This window comes from Monopterus albus, unplaced genomic scaffold (assembly GCF_001952655.1).
Source record: "Monopterus albus unplaced genomic scaffold, M_albus_1.0 scaffold83.1, whole genome shotgun sequence".
Lineage (NCBI taxonomy): Eukaryota > Metazoa > Chordata > Actinopteri > Synbranchiformes > Synbranchidae > Monopterus > Monopterus albus.
Window position 1 is genome coordinate 497694 of NW_018127963.1, and position 20856 is coordinate 518549.

General features: G+C 41.4%; 1 protein-coding gene across 1 annotated transcript in view; it reads right to left on the reverse strand.

The window, feature by feature from the left end:
* The window catches only part of atf6 (activating transcription factor 6), a 31918-nt gene extending 13616 nt beyond the window's left edge, over positions 1-18302 (reverse strand). The window contains exons 1-14 of the mRNA XM_020607104.1: positions 18056-18302; positions 17155-17231; positions 16651-16729; positions 16099-16196; positions 15466-15589; positions 14983-15186; positions 13315-13484; positions 6594-6779; positions 6336-6427; positions 5279-5428; positions 3937-4027; positions 2891-2998; positions 2158-2222; positions 197-308 (exon numbers count right to left, since the gene is read on the reverse strand). Coding sequence (XP_020462760.1) covers positions 197-308; positions 2158-2222; positions 2891-2998; positions 3937-4027; positions 5279-5428; positions 6336-6427; positions 6594-6779; positions 13315-13484; positions 14983-15186; positions 15466-15589; positions 16099-16196; positions 16651-16729; positions 17155-17231; positions 18056-18155 — 1656 coding nt within the window. The 5' untranslated portion in view covers positions 18156-18302. The remainder of the gene's footprint in view (positions 1-196; positions 309-2157; positions 2223-2890; positions 2999-3936; positions 4028-5278; positions 5429-6335; positions 6428-6593; positions 6780-13314; positions 13485-14982; positions 15187-15465; positions 15590-16098; positions 16197-16650; positions 16730-17154; positions 17232-18055) is intronic.
* Between the last annotated feature and the right edge of the window lie 2554 nt (positions 18303-20856).

A 20856-nucleotide genomic window follows, 5' to 3' on the forward strand; every position in this document is an offset into this window, starting at 1 on the left:
ATAATTTACTCTTACCATAATTACTTAATGGCGGTTTATCACCAGTATTGGAAAAGGAGGTCTCATGAGAGATGAAATGAAATGAAATTTAGTTTAATTAAGAAGAGCAACGTTCCCTTCAAATCTCCTGCAATTTTAATGTAAGAGATCAATTCACCACACAATTAATCACCACAAATGTGCTAAATAAACTTACCCTTCGGAAAGACACTACGTAGAAAGTGTCACCACGACGGTTGATCTCATCAAAGAAGTCACTGTAGGTGTGATGAGGTGCGTAGTATACCTGCAGCTCACTGCCAGGATTCCTGTGGGGAATTAAATGATTGCAGATACATATGCAAAACAATGAAGAAAAAGATTTACAAATGTGTGTGTGTATTTTCTATTTTCATCTGGGCCAGCTGGTGGCCCTAGAGAGGTTAACTGTCTTATAAATCTGGATGTTTCATAGCCAGACTTACAACAGAGAAAAAAAACTAAGTAGCCAAAAACTACCTGATCTAAACTACAGTGTAGTCCAGAAGAAAACACTCTTATTGACCAGCAAACCTATATAGTATACAAAAGAAGAAGAAGAAGAAGACGCGTATTATTGTGACGCGTACAACGAAATTTTGTTTGGAGCCGAGGGCCCCGGGCCGCTGCGTGCATATGCACCGCCATCACAGTCAACTTGGGGGGTTCAGTGTCTTGCCCAAGGACACTTCAATATATGGACTGCAGGCACCAAGATTCGAACCCTCAACCTTCCAATTGGGAGGGTCTACCCACCGCACCACTGTCGGCAATAAGCAGCCACTGCTGGCCCATGCACGAACGCATGTCCCAACACAGGAGGGCCAACTCCAGTGGACCAGAATCAGCAGTCCACCTCCATCTGAAGGACAAAGGACATTCTTTCGAGGACAGTGAAGTCCAGATCCTCTCCAGAGAACATCGCTGGTTTGAGAGAGGAGTCAAGGAAGCTATTTTTGTAAAAATAGAACACCCCTCACTAAAGAGGGGTGGTGGACTAAGACACAACTTGTCATCCATCTACAATCCTGTTTTGAGATCTCTGCCCAAACATGTCCACCAGGACAATAGGTGTCGGTCCACAGGTGAGGGTTCAAAGACAGGTAACAACTCTCACAGATACTGGGCTATAATGACTCAGTCGTTAGGGGACACTGTTGGGCATCTAAGGACTGAAACACCATCGATAGGGATAAATATCTCCGACTCAACGCCAGTTGCCAGAACTGATGTGACAGGCTCTTGGATAAGAGGTGAAAGGTCTTTGAACCTAAAAACCTAGTCCAGTTGAAGTTTTTTCAGCTTACTATGACCTGGATGACTGAGAATCTGCAAGGACAAACACTGTTTTAGTTTACCACAGTGCTGGTTTACCTCACACACAGCAGTTACTGTGAATTTGTCTACAGTATGTCCTGCATTCATGCTGTCAATACATGCTTCATACAGCTTTAAATAAATTGCTTGTAAGGGAATAACAGAAACCTAAAAAATGATTAACTTGGGTAAATCTGACATAAATGAACCTGTAACAGGCTTTTAGCATTTTTACACATGAACTCCAGACAATGCCAGCTGAATCAGGTCCGGACTTTATCCAGAGTTGCTCTTTCACACATGTAGCACACAACGGAAGACAGTGTCTGGAAATACTCTGTTGGTACATACATGGGGCGGGACATGAAGCGATCATGTAGCCTGTTTGTAATTTGGTTATAATTCTCTTGCCGTTCCTTAAATTTTTCTGACAATTTTGGCAGTGGCTCTTAACGACAGAAGTTTCTGAATCATGTCGTGTCTCCAGTTAAATATTTTCAGCGTCGTCTTCATTGTAAATGACTGTTTTTCTGCACCGTCAGGTGTTTGTATTATCCCGGTTTAGCACCAGTCACATGATAGAACGTCATTAACACGCCCACTAGCTCGGTGTGAATACTCTGGACTATACGGTGCTGTATTCTCACATGGGCTCACTAAGATTATACGCGGACTTTGTACTAGGGAGCTGGTAGTGTAAAGTCCGCGTAATGTCCGGGTCGACTGATTTCTGACATTTGTGTTTTCACATACAGCTCCTCTGGGTAACATCTAAATCATTTCAGGGTTACAGTCCATGTCTGAAAGCTTTTTTTTACTCACTTTTCCTCAGTAGTTTCTGTGTATTGAATGGTCACAATCTGGGCAGCCTCTGTATTCGCTGTTTTCTGTTAGGAAAACAAGTGAGAGTATTAATTATAATCTCTTTATATTCACATCAACTAAACAATAAAGGGTGCAGGATAAACTGTATCACAACAGTGGATAAAACTTCACATTTGACCATCATATCAAAACACCTACACATCAAGGTTTTCTCCTTAGAAAGCATAAGGGTTAAACTTCCCCTTGTTCCCCTGATCAGTATTGTAGAGTTTCACATGTTAAAATACTGTGATGTTTTATATGTCTGTGTAGTGCTACAACAGCTAAGTACAGGTAAAAATAAACATCTACATCTGTATTTAGAGTAACATGAAGAATGAGTATATACTAGCTATGCAGCTCTTGGTGGATTGGATTTACTGTGACAGCCTGAAAAAAAAAAGATGGAAAAAAGGAGAGGGGGGTACTAATCCTACAGACCCCACCCCCAAGTGTTTTGTTTACTTTCCATGGCTGCCGGATTAAACTCGGCCCAATAAAGAGAACAGAGAGGCGGAAAAAGGGAATGTGTGAGAAGAGGTGAAACGGTGGCAAAAGAAAGGCAATGAAAGTAAAGCCCTAAAATACAAGTGAAGTTTATTTTATAAGATTTAATGCCAGCACTGATCACCGAGTACATTTTTATACAGAACACAAGATATGCTTTCCTGCTTTCCAAAAGTGGATTTACCTGGATGGTCCTGGTAGGTTTATTGTTACTGTTACTCATGCGCCTGGATTTGGTCTGCTGCACGTCATGGCGGTGGACCCAACCCCTCAACTCATGGGCCAACCTGGTGTTCACAGTTAACACAGTTTTGTTTTGTTTTTTTATATTTAACATATGAATTTGTTGAGAAAACAAAACAAGAAGTAAACATACAAATTGGACATACAGTGCCTTGCGAAAGTATTCGGCCCCCTTGAACTTTGCGACCTTTTGCCACATTTCAGGCTTCAAACATAAAGATATAAAACTGTAAGTTGTTGTGAAGAATCAACAACAAGTGGGACACAATCATGAAGTGGAACGAAATTTATTGGATATTTCAAACTTTTTTAACAAATAAAAAACTGAAAAATTGGGCGTGCAAAATTATTCAGCCCCCTTGAGTTAATACTTTGTAGCGCCACCTTTTGCTGCGATTACAGCTGTAAGTCACTTGGGGTATGTCTCTATCAGTTTTGCACATCGAGAGACTGAAATTTTTGCCCATTCCGCCTTGCAAAACAGCTCGAGCTCAGTGAGGTTGGATGGAGAGCGTTTGTGAACAGCAGTTTTCAGTTCTTCCCACAGATTCTCGATTGGATTCAGGTCTGGACTTTGACTTGGCCATTCTAACACCTAGATATGTTTATTTGTGAACCATTCCATTGTAGATTTTGCTTTATGTTTTGAATCATTGTCTTGTTGGAAGACAAATCTCCGTCCCAGTCTCAGGTCTGTTGCAGACTCCATCAGGTTTCCTTCCAGAATGGTCCTGTATTTGGCTCCATCCATCTTCCCATCAAGTTTAACCATCTTCCCTGTCCCTGCTGAAGAAAAGCAGGCCCAAACCATGATGCTGCCACCACCATGTTTGACAATGGGGATGGTGTGTTCAGGGTGATGAGCTGTGTTGCTTTTACGCCAAACATAACATTTTGCATTGTTGCCAAAAAGTTCGATTTTGGTTTCATCTGACCAGAGCACCTTCTTCCACATGTTTGGTGTGTCTCCCAGGTGGCTTGTGGCATGCACTTAGTCCTGTTCACAGGAGGCTGGCAAGGGGGAGGAGGCCTGAGGAAGATAGGATCCTTCACCACCATCAGGGCCTTATCTTCAGATCTGAAACACAGAATAAAAAGCAGACAGTGGAAGACTGTTCAGATGCTCTGAAATCAGTATAATAATTTCAAATCTGGTAAAAAATATATAGAGAATACAATATGCTATGAATGCTAACTGAGAGCCAAATAAGAAACACCCAGAGTGAAAGAAATGGCTTGCACTGAGAGGAGAAGTACAGCTGCTATAGATTCTGGTCAGAATTATCTTAAACATGCTACAGAGAACTGAGCATTCCCACCCAGTGTGTGACATCCAGCCTGGTGATAGACAGCGGCAGACTAAAACAGCCCCAAGGTCTTTGCTGTTACCATGAGGTGGGTTAGCAGCAAACTGCATAACTTTCCTCCTCAGATGTTACTGTGACTTTAATTGTAACTGTTAGATCTCTCTGAAAATGAAGGATCATGTTACTTGAGGTGCTGATGTAGACTGTCCACAGTCAGAGCCAATCTGCACAAGGCTTGTGAAGAAAAATCCCCTCCCTGATCTGAGCCAACACACTGGACTGTGCCTCTGTCTCCATATGTCCTGGAAATGGTCCCGTGAGAAAACATGTCAAACCACAGAGGCCCGATTATAACTTTGAGGGGCCCATATTAACCTTTCCAGACTCCAGGTTCAGTAGAACCCCATCATCCTCCTCCCTGCAGTGCTGGGTGCTGTCACCCCTTTTGTAAAGGCTAATGTGTTCCTTCCTGCCTGCGCTGGTTTAATGCTGCTGGGAAACCTGATATTACATATGGATGGTTTACATTAGCATATGACATAACCTACACAGAGATCTGACACAACACAGGCCCGCAATGAACACATGAACATTAGACAGTCAGATCACCTTGCAAAACATCATTTTCAGGACATGGGGGTGCAGGCAATGCACCGAGCAAGAATGTTATTTATGCAATTTACAAGTGAGACTGCTGGGTTTTGAGTGCATTTTAAAAAAGAAAGCAAAATATACAACTTCTTATGAAAATAAACTGTTACCAGCAATACAAAGCTGGACACCAATCAAGGCCTGACCCCAGTTTCCCACTTTATTATTCAATGCACAACTGTTGGCCTCCTAGCCAGGGACCTGGGGACATTTGAGGCAGAGGTTTAGACAGAGCAGGTGGTGAATATGTTTACATACTGTAAAGAGCTGTACCAGTCCAGATTGAGCTCAGGCACAGGTGTATCCTGGTCCACTGACATGGTGGGTAAATACAGTGTCATGAAGGGTGTCGTGGGGGCTGAGCTCATTACCTGTCAGTCATCTCAGAGGGAGCGCTGCTGACAGGCTTGGGGCCCATCGCAGCCTCAGGTTCTGCCTCTGGGGAGAAACCCAACAGGTGTCTGCCATTGTGCTGCATGGAAACAACCCCGCCTTTAGAGCTTGAGTCACCCTGAAAAACACTGATGAAACAGAAGACAAGTAAGGTGAGTTGAAGAATCAAGTGAGGTCAAATCAGGCCACTCCAGATGGAAGAAACAGAGTAAAAAGAAGAGCTTAGTACTGGGCTGAAATGAGTGCTGAATTCCATGTGGGCCACATCCTGCGCACAGGAGGGCCTTTTGTTTTTAGCCACAAGCAGAATCTGAACTCTGATCTAGACTGCATAACCCCAAAGCACACTGGGGCACACACACAAGCACAAATACACACAGTCTCTTTCAATGGTATTACGGCGCTCGGTGGCATTTTCATTTCAAAGGGATCTGACCTCAAAAGCAGGCATATTTTACATTCCAAAAAGGAAGCCTGAACACAAAACACAGATGTACAGGTACAGACACACAGCGAGTTTAGCTACTGTGAACGCCACTACCAAGTCGCAAGAGCAAACTCAGTCGTGGCTCCCAAGAAATTTCTTCATGTTTAAACTGAGGAGAACAACTGAAAGAGCACATTCCCAGCACAGAGCGCACACACAATGTCCAAACCAACTAGTCTAAGAAGTCGATGCTTGCATCCTTGTGGAGAAAATTATTCCCAGGAGAAAATAAACATTTTTATAACATGAGAACAGAGAATCTGTCGTTATAGTTGGAGGTGGACCAGAGGCTTATGGAATTACACAATCCTTCCATCTGTGCAGCGGGGTGGAAATCAGCTATTTTCCCCAGTGTAGTTTATATAACTCATTAGTACAAGCAGAGATAAGAAAAACTGTCACATACAGTACAAATGTTTTATACTTCTTCTGTAGCCTGATTTTTTTAGTAATTTCAAGTGCTAAATCTTAATGTTTTAATTTCAGCCATAAGACACTAAATCAAGGGACAGTAAAAGGCATACAGTTATTCACGCTCACATGCTCACCTTAATGGTCCGACATTAAGCACAAGGAACAGCAAGACGGCCATGAGACACACAGCTCTCCTCTTGGGGGCTGTTGCCTTTAGTACTGTGTTCTACAGGAATACAGAAGGAACCACGTTATATTACAAACTACAAATTACAGATATAATACATCTCTGTCCTTGTTTGGTACTTTTCAGTGTTGCAGCATTTCCACTGCGCACAAGCATCTCTCTCTGAGTGGAAGCATTAGCAGAGCTGAGGCGTTTAACCTCTCACCTCGCTCAGCAGGCCCTCCAGCTGTCTCTTGAGGTTGCCATTTTCACACTTGAGCACCTCATTCTCAGACAGTGCCACTTTCAGGCGACCTTCCAGAGAGAGCAGGTACTCTTTCTTCTTTTTCCGAGACAGGGATGCTGACTCGCGGTTCTTAATCATACGCTGCTGCCTCTGGGACATCTTTGACTGGAGTGAGAAAGTGAGACATACAAAAACAGACATGAGAATAACATTTGACATATAGGGCATTACTCACGTCAAATCATCCTTCATCCACTCAACGCCCCTGTCCAGACAGGAAAGGGGGGCAGTGGAGCGCCTGCCTGAGCCACCTGTTGGGCTGTAGATCACATGTTCCTCTCACTGGCATGACATCACATTTATCTGTGCTCTCAAGGGACATCTGACTAAAAATAGCTTTTCATTCACATGAGCGAACTCTCTGATGCCACCCAAATAAGTGTCTGGGGGATAAACAGGACAAAACTGCCACACACACACACACACACACACACACATTTAGGCACGTGAAACACCACAGTCCATTTTATTAGCATTCCAACATCTGCTGTGTCACTTCTTTGCACCAACATCTACTCATTCATACTCAGGATGCGCCACTCTGGATAACACAGACAAAATCCTTGGAACTAGATGGGAAAGAAGACAGGAGAAGTTTGAAAAGGGGGGAGCTGGTATGACACAGAAACAAATGATACAGAACATAACAGAAGAAAGGGCAGGGAACCTACATCAAAGATCTATATGCCAGTTTATTATTCTCACTGAGAGAACACCTCGACTTTGTCATTCTTTCAGAAAACACCTCAGCTGCCTCAGGTGCAAGCGATCAAGCTGAAAATATTATTGATATTATTATTACTGAAAATATTTACAGCGACACCCTCTGAGAGGTTAAGAGGTCTCTTGCAATGGCTCTGTCCTGTATGTGAAGGAAGGTGTGTTTACACAGTGTGTCACTCTATGAGAAATGAGTTTACATCAGAGACACAAACACCGGGACACTATACTGTATACGTTATAGGTCCGGATATAAAAACAAGTGCGACCCTAGTCAGTGTAATCTGCTGTAATTAGTCTCATATGCTCAAGTTAATCTGCATAGAAATACGTGACATTAATAATGTTTGTGTTTAGACATCGCCTAACATTTGTCTCTTTTCTCCAAATCAAGACTGTCCAAACTGAAAATGCCAGCAAAAACAAAATGTAAAAATAAACAAATTAATGACTGTATCATGAAATCAGCACAGTTTATAGTATGAATGAGCAGTGGGATTTTGGTCTGCTGCAGGTCAGTGAGCTGACATCCAAATAGCACATACAGTAAATTTTATCACCACTTAACACAACCCATGGTTGTGAAAGCACAGACATCTTCACTGTCCATCAACTCCCCAGCTACCACTCTACTGCCCTTCTCCAAACACAAAGACCCACCCTGGGGCAAGATCCTGGACCTAATAACCCCACTGGTGATTAAGTTATTTGGATTCCCTGTATTTGTGTTCTGTCTCCTGAGAAACCCCTCTGTCTCCCAGAGCAGATCTGGGAGCCGTGCCACTAGCTCGAGCCTGGGAACGCTGTATGGAAGCAGTTACCAGAGACTGGAGAGCAGGAAGAACTTCACACTGGCACACACACCGAGGCTGAAGAAGCAAGCGTGGAGCAGGGGTTTAAAAAAATGGCAGGGTAGCATTTCTCAATAAACCTCACTTGAAAGGGTGAGGAGTCAAAACTAACACTGGTTCTAGCTCAGACTATTTAAGTGTCAGTGGGAAAAGTCAACGCAGAGAAAAAAGGTATACACATCTCTGTCCCCAGCTGTTTATGCAGAACTGCACAGTGGCCAGCTGTTAACAGCTGCTGGTATACTAAGCAGTCCTGGGTTATTGTATGAATATGCTGAAATGCCTCAATGCATGAGAGGAGAGAAAATAAAAATACAATAGCTGAGAATCCAGGAGCTCCCTGGACGCCTGACTGTCACTCTGCTGATACACTTTCAACATGTGGCGGGTTACTCCAGGAGGACACGTGTAATGAACACTTAACCTATCCAAATGGGAGGGGCTTCATTAACAAGAAACATCATGACAGATATGAAAAAACATGAGGTTAAAATCCAGGGAGCTGAAGTATGTAATCAAGAGATCTCAAGCACATCATATGATGAATTGTTCAAATCACTGAGTGTAAAACAACGTCACACCCTGACAGATTTCTTCTTGCATGAACGCTGAATGATGATGCAAACTAGAGTCTAGAAAAAATAAATTTAAAAAATCCGTTTTTAATTAATCACTCATGTAGCTGTCCAGGAAGTATCTCATGGTGATTTTTTATTTCCTCTGATCCAACTACGCCCTTTGATTTGGGAACAATGATGCAAAAGAAAGTTAAAGCAATAAAAGCAGTATCTTTATTGTTAGAGGTAGGGGTCCCCTTTCCATGCAGAATGACAGCATGCTTTCTTCAGATCCCCTCCTTTAAGTCCTCACACCCTACCAACAGGGGGATTTTCTGAAGCCTGTAATTCCAGACTTCACTGTTTTTCAGTCTAGAACACCCAGGTCTACCCACACACACACAGAGCTAAACCCCTGGCTGAGCAGGAGCCCATCACATTACAGTAACCCATTCCCTGATGGCTGTTTACAGCTGTCACAAATACCTTGTCCAGCACAGCACCTGCCTGAAGCATGTAATTGTTAGCAGCCGTTTAACACCCGAGCTTATACAGCCTTTCTATGGGCCAAAATACAGTACAGAAACACCTTAAACAGCGACATACACCAAGACATATCCAACATGCACAAGCATGGCATCTCTGACAAACGTTTTACACATTCAACTCCACCTCTGTGCTGTAGCCGGACCACAGGGGGGTTACAAAGTGAACGCAGGGGTCCGAACAGTAACCTACACATACGCACAACATGGCATAGCCTGAGAGCCTGTCGGTGGGCCATAGAAACTACTGTAAAGTATATTTAAAGTGAGACTATGTAACTTCTGAAAAACATTCTTTTCCTTTCAAATAAAAAACTGAATTGTTAAGCATCAAAACAGACCCCACACAGGGGCTCTGCTGCCGCAGGCTCAGTAGGTCTGGGACGAGCTCGTGTTGGCTCCTGTTAGTAAACTTCAGGCAGATGTTGCTGTGTAAGTGACATCACTGAGGGAGTTTGCTGACCGTATGCTGCCGTTAAACCACATTTTACCATTAGTATTGTCACTTGTGACTACAGTGGCCATCATTTAGTAAAATATAATCTCATTTTAAATCATTGCATAGATGATATGATAAACAATCAGACTGGGTGATATAATACTGTATTTCATTTTAAAGTCCATTTTAAACTTCCACTACTCTCTTTTGAGAAACAAGTTGAAGTATCAGCTCCAAAAACCCAGTCTTTCCCATCACAATCATCATGTATAGTCTTCTTAAATCACAAACTGTAAAATTGACTTAGTTAGCTTTGCAAATGGCTGGGAGGTGTATTTGTTTTGGCCTGCTGGCTTTGGAATTCCCCAACTCCGCTCTAGAGGTCTGGCACAAAAAAGTGCTTCTTCAGACTCAATTATGCCCATGATAATTAAAGACATTCCTCTTGCATGCTTTTAAGTGCACTCACCATGGAACCAAAACAAGAGCCACTTGTGAAATTTTAGTTGAGGTGAATTATTTAAAAGCCTCGTGGAAACCACTGGGAATGTCAAAATAAAGGAAATATACTGGCAAAGTAAAACATTCTGACATTAGGTTATGACAAATACTTTTCATATTCATAATAACGCATCAGGGCCACATGGTGATGGTTCATATCAGATGATAATCACTGAAGACTGGGCTGACTTGTGTGGTCGTCGCAGCATCACCGCAGGAAACACTGAGGGTGGTTTAGGTGACATTCCACCAGTGTGGCACACAGGGTTCTCCATGATCAAGAAAGCTACCCACATGTCCAGTGATACATTTTTGCAATGTCACTGGAACACTGTGTGAACGTAGGGTGAGTTGGAAAGCAAACAGCTCACTGAAGGCCAGACAAGACATGCCATCAGGAACTGTTGGGTTCAACTGAACCCAGAACTAACTCTGATTTGTCACAGTGTCTCTGTGGCTGTCAGTGGAGGCTGACAAGTCAGACTAGAAGAGACATTTGCAGTTTATTCAAGCAACACAAACACAATAAGAAAGAACATGACCCAAAACAGAACCAAGCTGTTTTTGAGAGGTGACAAGTTTGTACCATAAAAAAAAAATACTATAATTTAGTTGTTTTTTTGTTTTTTTTTTACTTTTAAATCTCTGGGGCAGTCCCTATTGCAGTTAAAAGTACTTTACCAGATTCCCTGAAAGCTCTAGACTGTCTTGTACTGTCATGAGCAGGCCTTAAAGAAATGAGTGCGTGAGGAGAAGTAATGAGGACCAGGAGCCTGTGTGTTAACGCTGCATTTATGTGTGTATTCTGTCCACTGCAGCTGTCACTGACATCACCAGTTAATACAACACTCGGAAGGATCCACCCTACGTCATCCACATGGAGGGTTATGTCCTTCTGTGACACCATTCACACTGTCTGAACTGCAGTTGTATAATATATGTAGCTTTCCGGTAAAACCCCACGGCTCCAGTCACAGCAGAGGTCAGTAATAATTATCTGTGGATTAATATGAAAGCCATAAAGGTTTTTCTGATGACCAACACTGTAATTTAAAAAAAAACTGATGTGATTAAGTATTTAATAAGGAACTGGCAAGCAACAAATCAATTCACAAACAACATCAGTTTGCATGTTCAAAGCTTGGAATCACATGATCTGAACAGATAAACAGATAGACAAGATCAACTGTGGTGAGTATAGTTTCTAGCTAAGCTCTAACAAGATATCTTTTGATTAGTAAATGAAAACCATTAATTTTAACAAAATTAATTCTGGCCTATTTTTTAAATTATATTCACCATTATAAATTAATAACAGCTATAAACTTTTTCTTTCAACACTTCATTTTTATATTTTACCCAGAAATTCAATAGCCTGTGAAATTAAAACAAAGATCAAAAATAGGGTAATATGAGGGAGTTTATGTTGAACAGGATCCAGTCTGAATGTGAACATGGCAACCACAACATCATTAGTAGGAAAGTGCATACACACAGACACACAGTTTGTCTTTCTTGTCAAACACTGTGGGTGACATTCTGGGCGAGTCCACTAAGGCCAGTAAGGTTTACGAACAGGACGCTATCTAACTTCACGTGTATCTATATTTAATCCTACTGGCTCAATTCCACAATAAATGCCCTCACATTTTGCAGCCATATAAAGACAGCTCCACTAAGCCATGTTAACTCCAACTGATTAAGGCAAACAGTGGCCTGAAAATATTTGGACCCTAATTAACCCTAGTGGACGAGCTAACCGTGCTAACGGAACTGCAACAGGTGTATAGGAAGAGCAGCCATCTGTGTTTCACCGACACTCCTGATTCTGTGGTGACGGTTTACACTAATTCCCTCGTCTGCAGACACACAACACCCACAGGCGCTAATCCTCATTTCGGGGGACTTTAACCATGCCTCCCTCCCCCTCTCTGCCACCCTCCCAAACTTCACCCAGTATGTCAATTGCCACACAAAGGACAATAAAACTCTAGACCTACTCTATGCAAATGCCAGGAAAGCATACACCCCCCACCACCCCACCACAGACTGCTCTGTCTGTGGGATTGACTGTGGGAGCGATATCTTGTTCCTGATTTCTCTGAAATGCTTGTACTGTCTTGTTTTTTGGGTATTCTTGATTTGTTTTTCTGAGATCCTTATAGTGTCTGTTGTTTAGTCTCTACTACTGTTGATATACGGGGTTTTTCCCCATTGTCGAATTAATTGTAGGAGTAATATTCTTGTTCTTGATTTCTCTCAAGTGCTATGTTTTGTCTTATTTTTTTAGGTATCTTTGATTTGCTTCTCGGAGGTCCTTATGGTGTTTGTAGTTCTTGTGGTGTTTTGTTGTTTGCCAGTTAACATCAACTAATCAAGGCAAAGCATGAGAATATTAAAAATTGCTTTTTAAAATAAATTTCTGTTTAAATGATGGGTTTTTTCATAACTTCCATTAATACAGAAGTGGACTTTAAACACCGGCTCTTTGAATAAGGGCAGCAGCACTGCTCTCTGCTCCTATTAGTCAGGTTTCCATCCAAATGTAGTATTCATTTTAAACAAATCTATTTCAAAAGCAAATTAATGCACGGTTTCTTCCTCTGCCATTACACAACGGTTAGGAGTTGAGCTTGCTGAGATAAGCTATTGGGGGCACAACACAATGATGTAATTAACAGAGCATCAGTCAAACCTCTAGCAATGACAAACCATGTAGAAAATGTAGGGGAAACATTACATTTCTGTTTATTGTAATAATTAATGCAATCATTGTGAAGCACACATCTGCTTCATTGCACTTTGCTGAATGTTGTTTTTATCAACACATTCACTTTTCCACCTGAACCAAACATATACAGTTTATGTTTTTCCACTATTCTGACCTTTTTCTGTATTTTGTTTCTCTGCTTTTCTTATGCACATGAAAATAAGCAGATGAAAACACAGTGTTAATACTCTATATCAGTGCTGTGCGGTGTGTCAACAAAGGTGATACGAGTCATACGAAATGTGTTTAGGACTCACATCATCATCTGAGGAAGTGGTCCGATGTGTGACAGAGACCATGGGAGGCGCGGCGACAGGGACAGGCCTTTCCTGGCTGAGCGTTGGCAAGGTGACCACATTGCTGGTGACGGTCTGTGGTGTCTGGATTTGTAGCACCTGGGTCGGCTGAGACAGGACTATGTGACAGCCTGAGAGAGGGACACCACACACAGGCATTTTCTAATTATAGGGTCTTATCTATACTATAATCATATACTTACTGTATGATTACCACAGATTCACACTAACTGTGATTATGTGTACCTGTTAGCTTGCTCTTACGTTTATATGCATGGCTCTTATTCCACATTTGTCTTGACATTTATAACATAAACATTCAAGCTACGTAACCTCTGGGGACCTTCATTAAACCTTTGTTTTTAACAGGACTCTCTTTTTTTAAAGAACAGGTGGAGAAGAATTTTACCATCTTGACCTGTGATCTTAAACTTTCCCTTTCCTAACTGAGAGCTGTTTGGGTTTTATGTGCATGAACCCACATCAACGTGCACATGTGCCTGCATTTAAAATGGATCATGGCTTGAAAGAAAGACATCTGCAAAATCCACAAGAAAACACAATACTGCCCATGTATGAATGTCCTGTTGATGCAGGAAGCTCCCACAGTTTAATCCATGCTCCCAGTAAGACTGTACAAGGAAACCAAGCTAGCAGCCTTCACCTCTAACACTAAACAACCTGTTATGAATGTCTGCAGTGCCAACACAATGTCTTGTGCCCAGGCTCGCCATACAAGAAGAATTCATAAGAAGGAAAGTCAAAAGAAATTAAAAGCCTTGGGAACACCTGCCAGCCTGGCTGTTTGTTGGAAATACACGACAGCCCAGATCAGACTCTAGAGCAAACCTCTTTCTTGCATCTCCCTGATCCATTGTTCTCACTTATCAGCTGTGAATATTAAACAGCATATTAAACCAATGAGACATAATACTTGAGCAGACTTGACCTGACTCCCATCTGGGGTTCTAAACTTCTCTGGGGTCTTGGCCTTGGCCATCTGAGCCATTACCAGGCTGAGAAAGCCAAGTTCAAATTCTAGTCAAGAGTGATCAGATACTCCACCCACTTGGGTCCCAGGCAATGACATAAGTATTTACACTGGCCTAGTTGCTGTTGATGTAACACCCAGAGAATACTGGACTGGTAAACCAGCCTGGCTAGACTGCAAGACAACAGTAACCATGACTTTAAGGCACAAAACACACAGCAGTGCATAAAAAGTCTTTGGTTTAAATGTGGCTGATAAAACAAACTTTGAAAACTTGGATTGGATTTTTTTTAATGCGGTCAAAATTTTGTCATATTTTGCTTTCAAAACTAAAAATTATACATCTTAATAACTGGTTGACATTTTTATTTGACCACTAACATAAGAATCATAAGATACTGAAGATCACTGAGGAGCAAAAACTAAAGGTTACAGCACCCTCTGCTGGCCAAGACACAAAAAATTATTTATTGTTTGAGCAACAACGTCAAACAAATTAATTAGAAACGACAAACACTAACAAATAACATAATGCAAAGCCTTAATTTAAATAAATTACAAAATACTCAAATAAGATTATACTGTTTGCTAATACATGTACCAGCAGTGCCTCAGTGTGTTGCAGTGTGAGCTCTGACCTGGAGGGGGTGCTGGCTGGATGCTGACTGGAGCTGGTTTGACCACAGGCAGCACAGTGGTCTGCAGGGGCTGGATGATGATTGTCTTTGCCTGCAGGGGAGCTGCCGCATGAGCCAAGGGCACAGCTGTAATCAGCGATTTTGGCTGGATGGAGACCCTTGGGCCGATCTGAATCGGCCTCTTTAGTGGCTGAACTGGTTTGACTAGTGTGTGTGTGTCCAGGGAGGGGGTGGAGGTGTGAGATAAGAAAACAGGACGTATGTAAATACAAAAAAAGGCTGAGATCAGGTGATGAAAACTGCATTTACAGCAAGAGGGTATTTATAAGGAGCCAAGTTTTTTTCTGACAGGCACTCCTACTCTTTTCAGGTGAAATACTAAACCCAGATTGTGGTGTAGAATTTCCCCTGGAATCTGGACAAAGAATACAAATATAGGTGCCAAGTGAAAGAGCAGATGTGTGGCGGTGGAGGCTGCCTCACCTCGTGGGCTCTGGCTGGTTCTCTTTGGAGCCTTCTTAGGTGAAGGAGAGATTTCAGAAAAGCCACTTGATTCCGAGCACACTGAAACGGGAGAGGGCAGCAACTGTGGAGACAGAGCCTCATCCTGGAAGGAGAGGCAAAGAAGACCTCTTTAAAATGTTAAAATAGTTTTGCTTCTGATGTTCAACACTGACTTTTTCATGAAGTTGCTCATACATTATGCAGACAAATATGTCCTTGGATTCAGTCAGGGTGATTCAGTAAGCAGACAAATATGTGCAGACCATGCTGAGGTCAGACAAAGATGTAACCCTTGTCCTTTGTATGACACACTGTGAAAACATCTGCCTGCTAAATTATGCTAATATGGTTGAAGCTGTCAACACCTTTTGTTTAATGAAGGGGCAGGGCACAGCTCAGACAGACAGTAAATGATCAACTTGACAAGGTGTTTAAGGATTGTGTTAATAATTGTCTCAAGTGGGTATGTGTGAGTCTCTATCCAAAAGCAAAGAGCAGCTGTCAATGTTTAGACACCATCTGGACAAAAAGAATAAAGCAAAAATTTGCATTGGAAATACAAAGCAAATGCTGAAAGCTGGGAAGGACAATGAGTTGATGGCAGTGACTTACCTGTAAGGAATATGGGGACAGGGCTTCCACTGAGGCAGGAGAGGAAACAGAGCTCAGAGTGTGGGCAGGTGACAGAGAGTCCATGCTCGCTTCACCATCTGGATGCACAAGGACAAACACCCAAAACTGTCATATATGCAGGCTTATCAGCATAGTCAGATGTGCTTTACTGTCCCTGGGAACTCCTACACATGAAGTAAAACTCTTTAGATATCTTTTATTTCATAAACCACTATGTTCCGTAAACACATACCTAAGCTACACCTGCTGTCTTTGCATTTCAGTCACTGAGCTGCCATGCAAAAATTAAACAAACAATGCAAGTCAACCAAGTTTCCATCATTATAGTACCACTGGTAAACCTTCTGAAAGGTGGGTTATGACAAAAATGATAACAATCCTCACCTCAATCAAAGGTTATATTAATTTGGGTTATAGCATATAAATATTAAAAACATGGATGTCACTCTTTTAGTTCAGCTTTCCCTCTTTTCAAGCTGAAATAAAACAGCCACATTTAACACAGATCTCAGCATGTGTTGCTGTACCTACCTGTGCAGGGGCTGCCTGCATCCAATTCATTCCACTGAGGTATATCTATATCAAAGTCCAGATCTGGACCATCGGTGGCCTGAAAAACCAAACACACTTTTTAACCAATGGTCCTTTCCAGGATGCGTATAAGAAACAAAAGTCAACATCTGATCAACAGTGTAAGCACATTATTTTTAGTATACAGGGCATGCATTTCTGCCAGATGTTTAAAAAAAAAAAAAAAAAAAAGGAACTGTTATTCCATATACAGTAGGTGGGAAACTCAAAGTGTCGAGAGGCAGTTTAAAAAGACATTGTAAAAGTTCGTCTACTGGCTTAAGTATGTCTGAAAGCTACACAGTGTATCCTATGTCTTCACATAATATGGGGCATACTGTGCGGCATCACTAGCTCTGCACCACCCTTACCAAGCACATTTCTTGCTTTTCCGATTTGCTATTAACCACACTTCATGTTAGGCTTCAGCTGAAGATCTGTACACTAAGAGGAGGAGTTACTCACATAGCCAGAGTTCTTCAGGGCCTCAAGCAGCTCATCTGCATCTCCTAGGTTGTCCAACTCATCAAACAGGCTTATGTCTGTGTAACAACAGGCATACAGCACAAAACATAAATCATAGCTTTGGAAAACATGGAAACCCTAACACCTCTTGTTCAGTGCTCCCATCTGCAAGTGTCAACAAGCATGTATGGCTTTTACTAAAAATTGGTTTTCAGTTGTGAAACTTTAGGCAGTTTATACATTTTGAATGTGCTCTTTTGTCTATTTTATTAATGTGTAGTCTCTCATGAAACAATATACAAATAAGCTTTTCAAAACATAGACAACACAAAGCTAATAATACAAAAACATCAAACTTGGACTCAAACATGACAAAAAATAAAGCATGTAAAACCACCGAGGTGTGTTGGATAAGATTGAACAGTTTGACAAAAACAATAACGGTTAACGTAACTTCTTTTCACATAATAATAATAATGATGACAATAATAAACCAATTAAAAATGACCGTAAAACCAACATTTACATATATATATAAACCAGCTGTAGTAAACGGTTTGTCCGATTGAGGGACATGAGGTTCATCGTAATTATGCTAAATAATACGCCATATTGTTTGATCCAATGTATGATCAAAACAGGTGCACTATGGAATATAGAGTCCCTCACATCCAGATTACATAATCATACCTCCTACAGCTAGCTAATAATCGGCTAACTGTTACTCAATACCAAAGCGTATGAAAACACAAGCACCATATCGGCCGTAGATGAATACAAGTGTGTTTGAAGCTTGTCTGAAACTATATTTCAAGATCGCCTTTTAAAGTTAGCCATCTGTTACTAGATGTTAACTAGCGTAGCCGCATCCGCTTCACGTCTTTCTAGAACCGACGCTTACCCCACTCTCCTCCCTGGTCGATGGAGATCATGTCTGTCTCACTATCCATCGCTGGATGTTGTTGATGGTGTTCGAAATTTAACGTTAAGTCGGATGGCATCGTCTTTTGAATTCATTCGTAACATATCCCACTTTTACAAGTTGCGATCAGCCGATAGCTCGTAGTCATCACTAATGATAGTAGTACTGTACAAAACTTCCGGTTTAGATACACGTCTGTCTTTACCGCAAATCTACGGGTGCCACGGAGGGACTAATGTGTCAAGCAGTGAAATTGAGCAATAAGGCCCTGCTAGGAGAGTACAGCAAGTGCTGCCTTGCCCAACCAGGCCACAAGATGGCGGGATAGTACTGCAAGCCTTGCGACATAGTAAAAGTGATTCTGTGGCTATATAAAGTTGACTTCTCTGTTGGAAGCATGGTACTTTGTTTAGAACAGAAAAGTATAGTGACTCAACTAGCCTAGCCTATGACAGTTAAAAGGTCAAGTTCTTATTTAGTGAAAAATCTTTTGTTGATTTTAATTTCAGCTCATCTTGGTAAAGAACAGTTCCCATGATCTCTAGTGAAGTTCCTGAGGGGTAAACCCTAAATCTAAAATAAGAAAATGATGGGCTTTGGTTGTTATAGCCTACATTTGTACCACTGAGAGTAAATGGCGTGGCAATACTTTACAACTAATCATATTCTCCAAACAAAGTCAATCCAGCAAATGGACTTTGGGGTTGTTTTGTCAAACTGTTTCCAAGTTCAAGAATGAACTTTGGCATTATGGTAACCCTTAAGCCAACACAGATGACAAATACTAAAATTGCTGTGGGTTTAATCCACAGATATTGAGCTCAGCTGTCAACAACTGAGCAAACCCCATCCACTATTGTACACAATGTGTGCAAGCAGGGTCTTGAGTTTGAATTGTATTTCAGAAAGGTTATTATGGTTATGGGTTGGTGTGTTACAGAATTAATAGCTACTCCTCTTTTGTCTGAAGCATGAGCTCTTTGTTGATGGTTTGTTAATTTATTTTCAAAATAGCTGTCATATCATAGCCCCATTTTCTCATTTGAATTTGTCTAGACTAGTGATAAAGTTGACTAATATAACTGTAATGTAACGCTGACAATTTGTATTATTGTGATGATTTTCAGAAATATCTCAAGAATTATAATGTTTTCATGTTTAGGGATCATTATTCAACATTTAAGGTGTTTTTACACAAAAACACTTCAGGTGGAGTCATAGGATCTTGGGTGAGATCTTGTTGTGGCTAAGTGACAATAGCCAACAGTGTAAGGTCATTACTTTGTATGAAGATAAGCGTGATTTTTGTTAGAAGCTTACTGCATTTTCAGAATTTTATTAGCTGCAGGACACACTGCAAACAAGCATAGACAATGACAAAGGATACAGCAGATTTTGTCACTGGACGTAGGCATGCTGGAAGAAAAGGTCATGTGTTTCTATTGTTTTTCTTTCAATTTATCATAAAGAGGTGTACTGTACACTATTGGGAGTGACGCTGCATGTGTATTGGGTTATTTGGGTTAATACTGCTTAACTGAATGCTTTTTCAGACTCTATACAGTACACCATCATTAAAAATAATTATAAGTAAGCCCACCTTCCATTTACAAATCCCATTCAAGTCTTCTGCTGTATTGCTTTCCACAATATGGACACAAGCTTATCACACAGAGACAACAGGGCGATTTATGTCCTTGACATCCAGATAAATAATTGAATTTTTTTAAAATTATAGAACAAATAATTTGGCTCTTCTTTAGATCCAATTACAAATAAATTTGTTTGATGAATTCAAACTTTGCATGACATTGCCAAGACATTATGAACTTGTAGCCCCTCAAAAAATGGCATTACTCTCCTGTGAGTGATATGCTCTCTGCCTCTGATTGTCTGTCGATGTATAAACATGAAAAGAACTTTACCTTCTCATTAGAGGGTCAAAAAAGGAGAACGGTGATAAAACAACACCATCATCCTCTGGAATTCAGTTAAAATACACACAAATCTGCTTTTGCTTGCAAATATTTAATGTTATTGGAAGTGCATAAATAAAATCAGGACCCCAAACCAAGACACTGTTGTCACAGACAATGACTAAACAGTGATCAGACAAATTGTGTTGTTTATGTGAAAAAGGGCTTTTAAATAGTTTTACCATCGAACAGAACTGTGTAAATTTGGTTGAGGCCTGTTAGTGTGTAGGTTTAGTGCATACTTGTTTTATTTTTATGCAGTGCACTGGTGTTATTACGAAATACCCCAAATCGTTTTCATACATTAACTACTTCCTTCAGTGTGGCCACAAGGGTGAAGAATTTGTTGGTGAACCACTAACCCGGTAGCGCAAAGAATCGAGAGAGGAGGAGAACAAGCTTCATCTAAGCACAGAGAAATCTCTTTGCAAAAGGCAGTTCGAGCCACATTTCATCTTTTGTGTCCCAGATTGATGACCTATGAGATGGATGATGTTCTGTAGTGCTGTGTGGCATTGTCTTATCCTGCAGCCACACAAAGAGAAAGAACACTTATCATCTTGGGCTTACGTATAGAGCAGGGGGCAGGGATTGTCAGAATGGTGAAGAGGGTCCAGGAGGGTGGGGGGTGGTGGGGGACCCTCTGATAAAGCATGATGGAGATGTGTTAATGACAGAAGAAGCAGATGGACAGAGCCATCTCCCATGACGACGCAGCCAGAACCTCCATCCTGAAGCTAGAGAGGAACGGGTACAGAAGGAGAACAGGGGAGATAGAAGACGGGGAGGGGGGGGGGGGGGGGG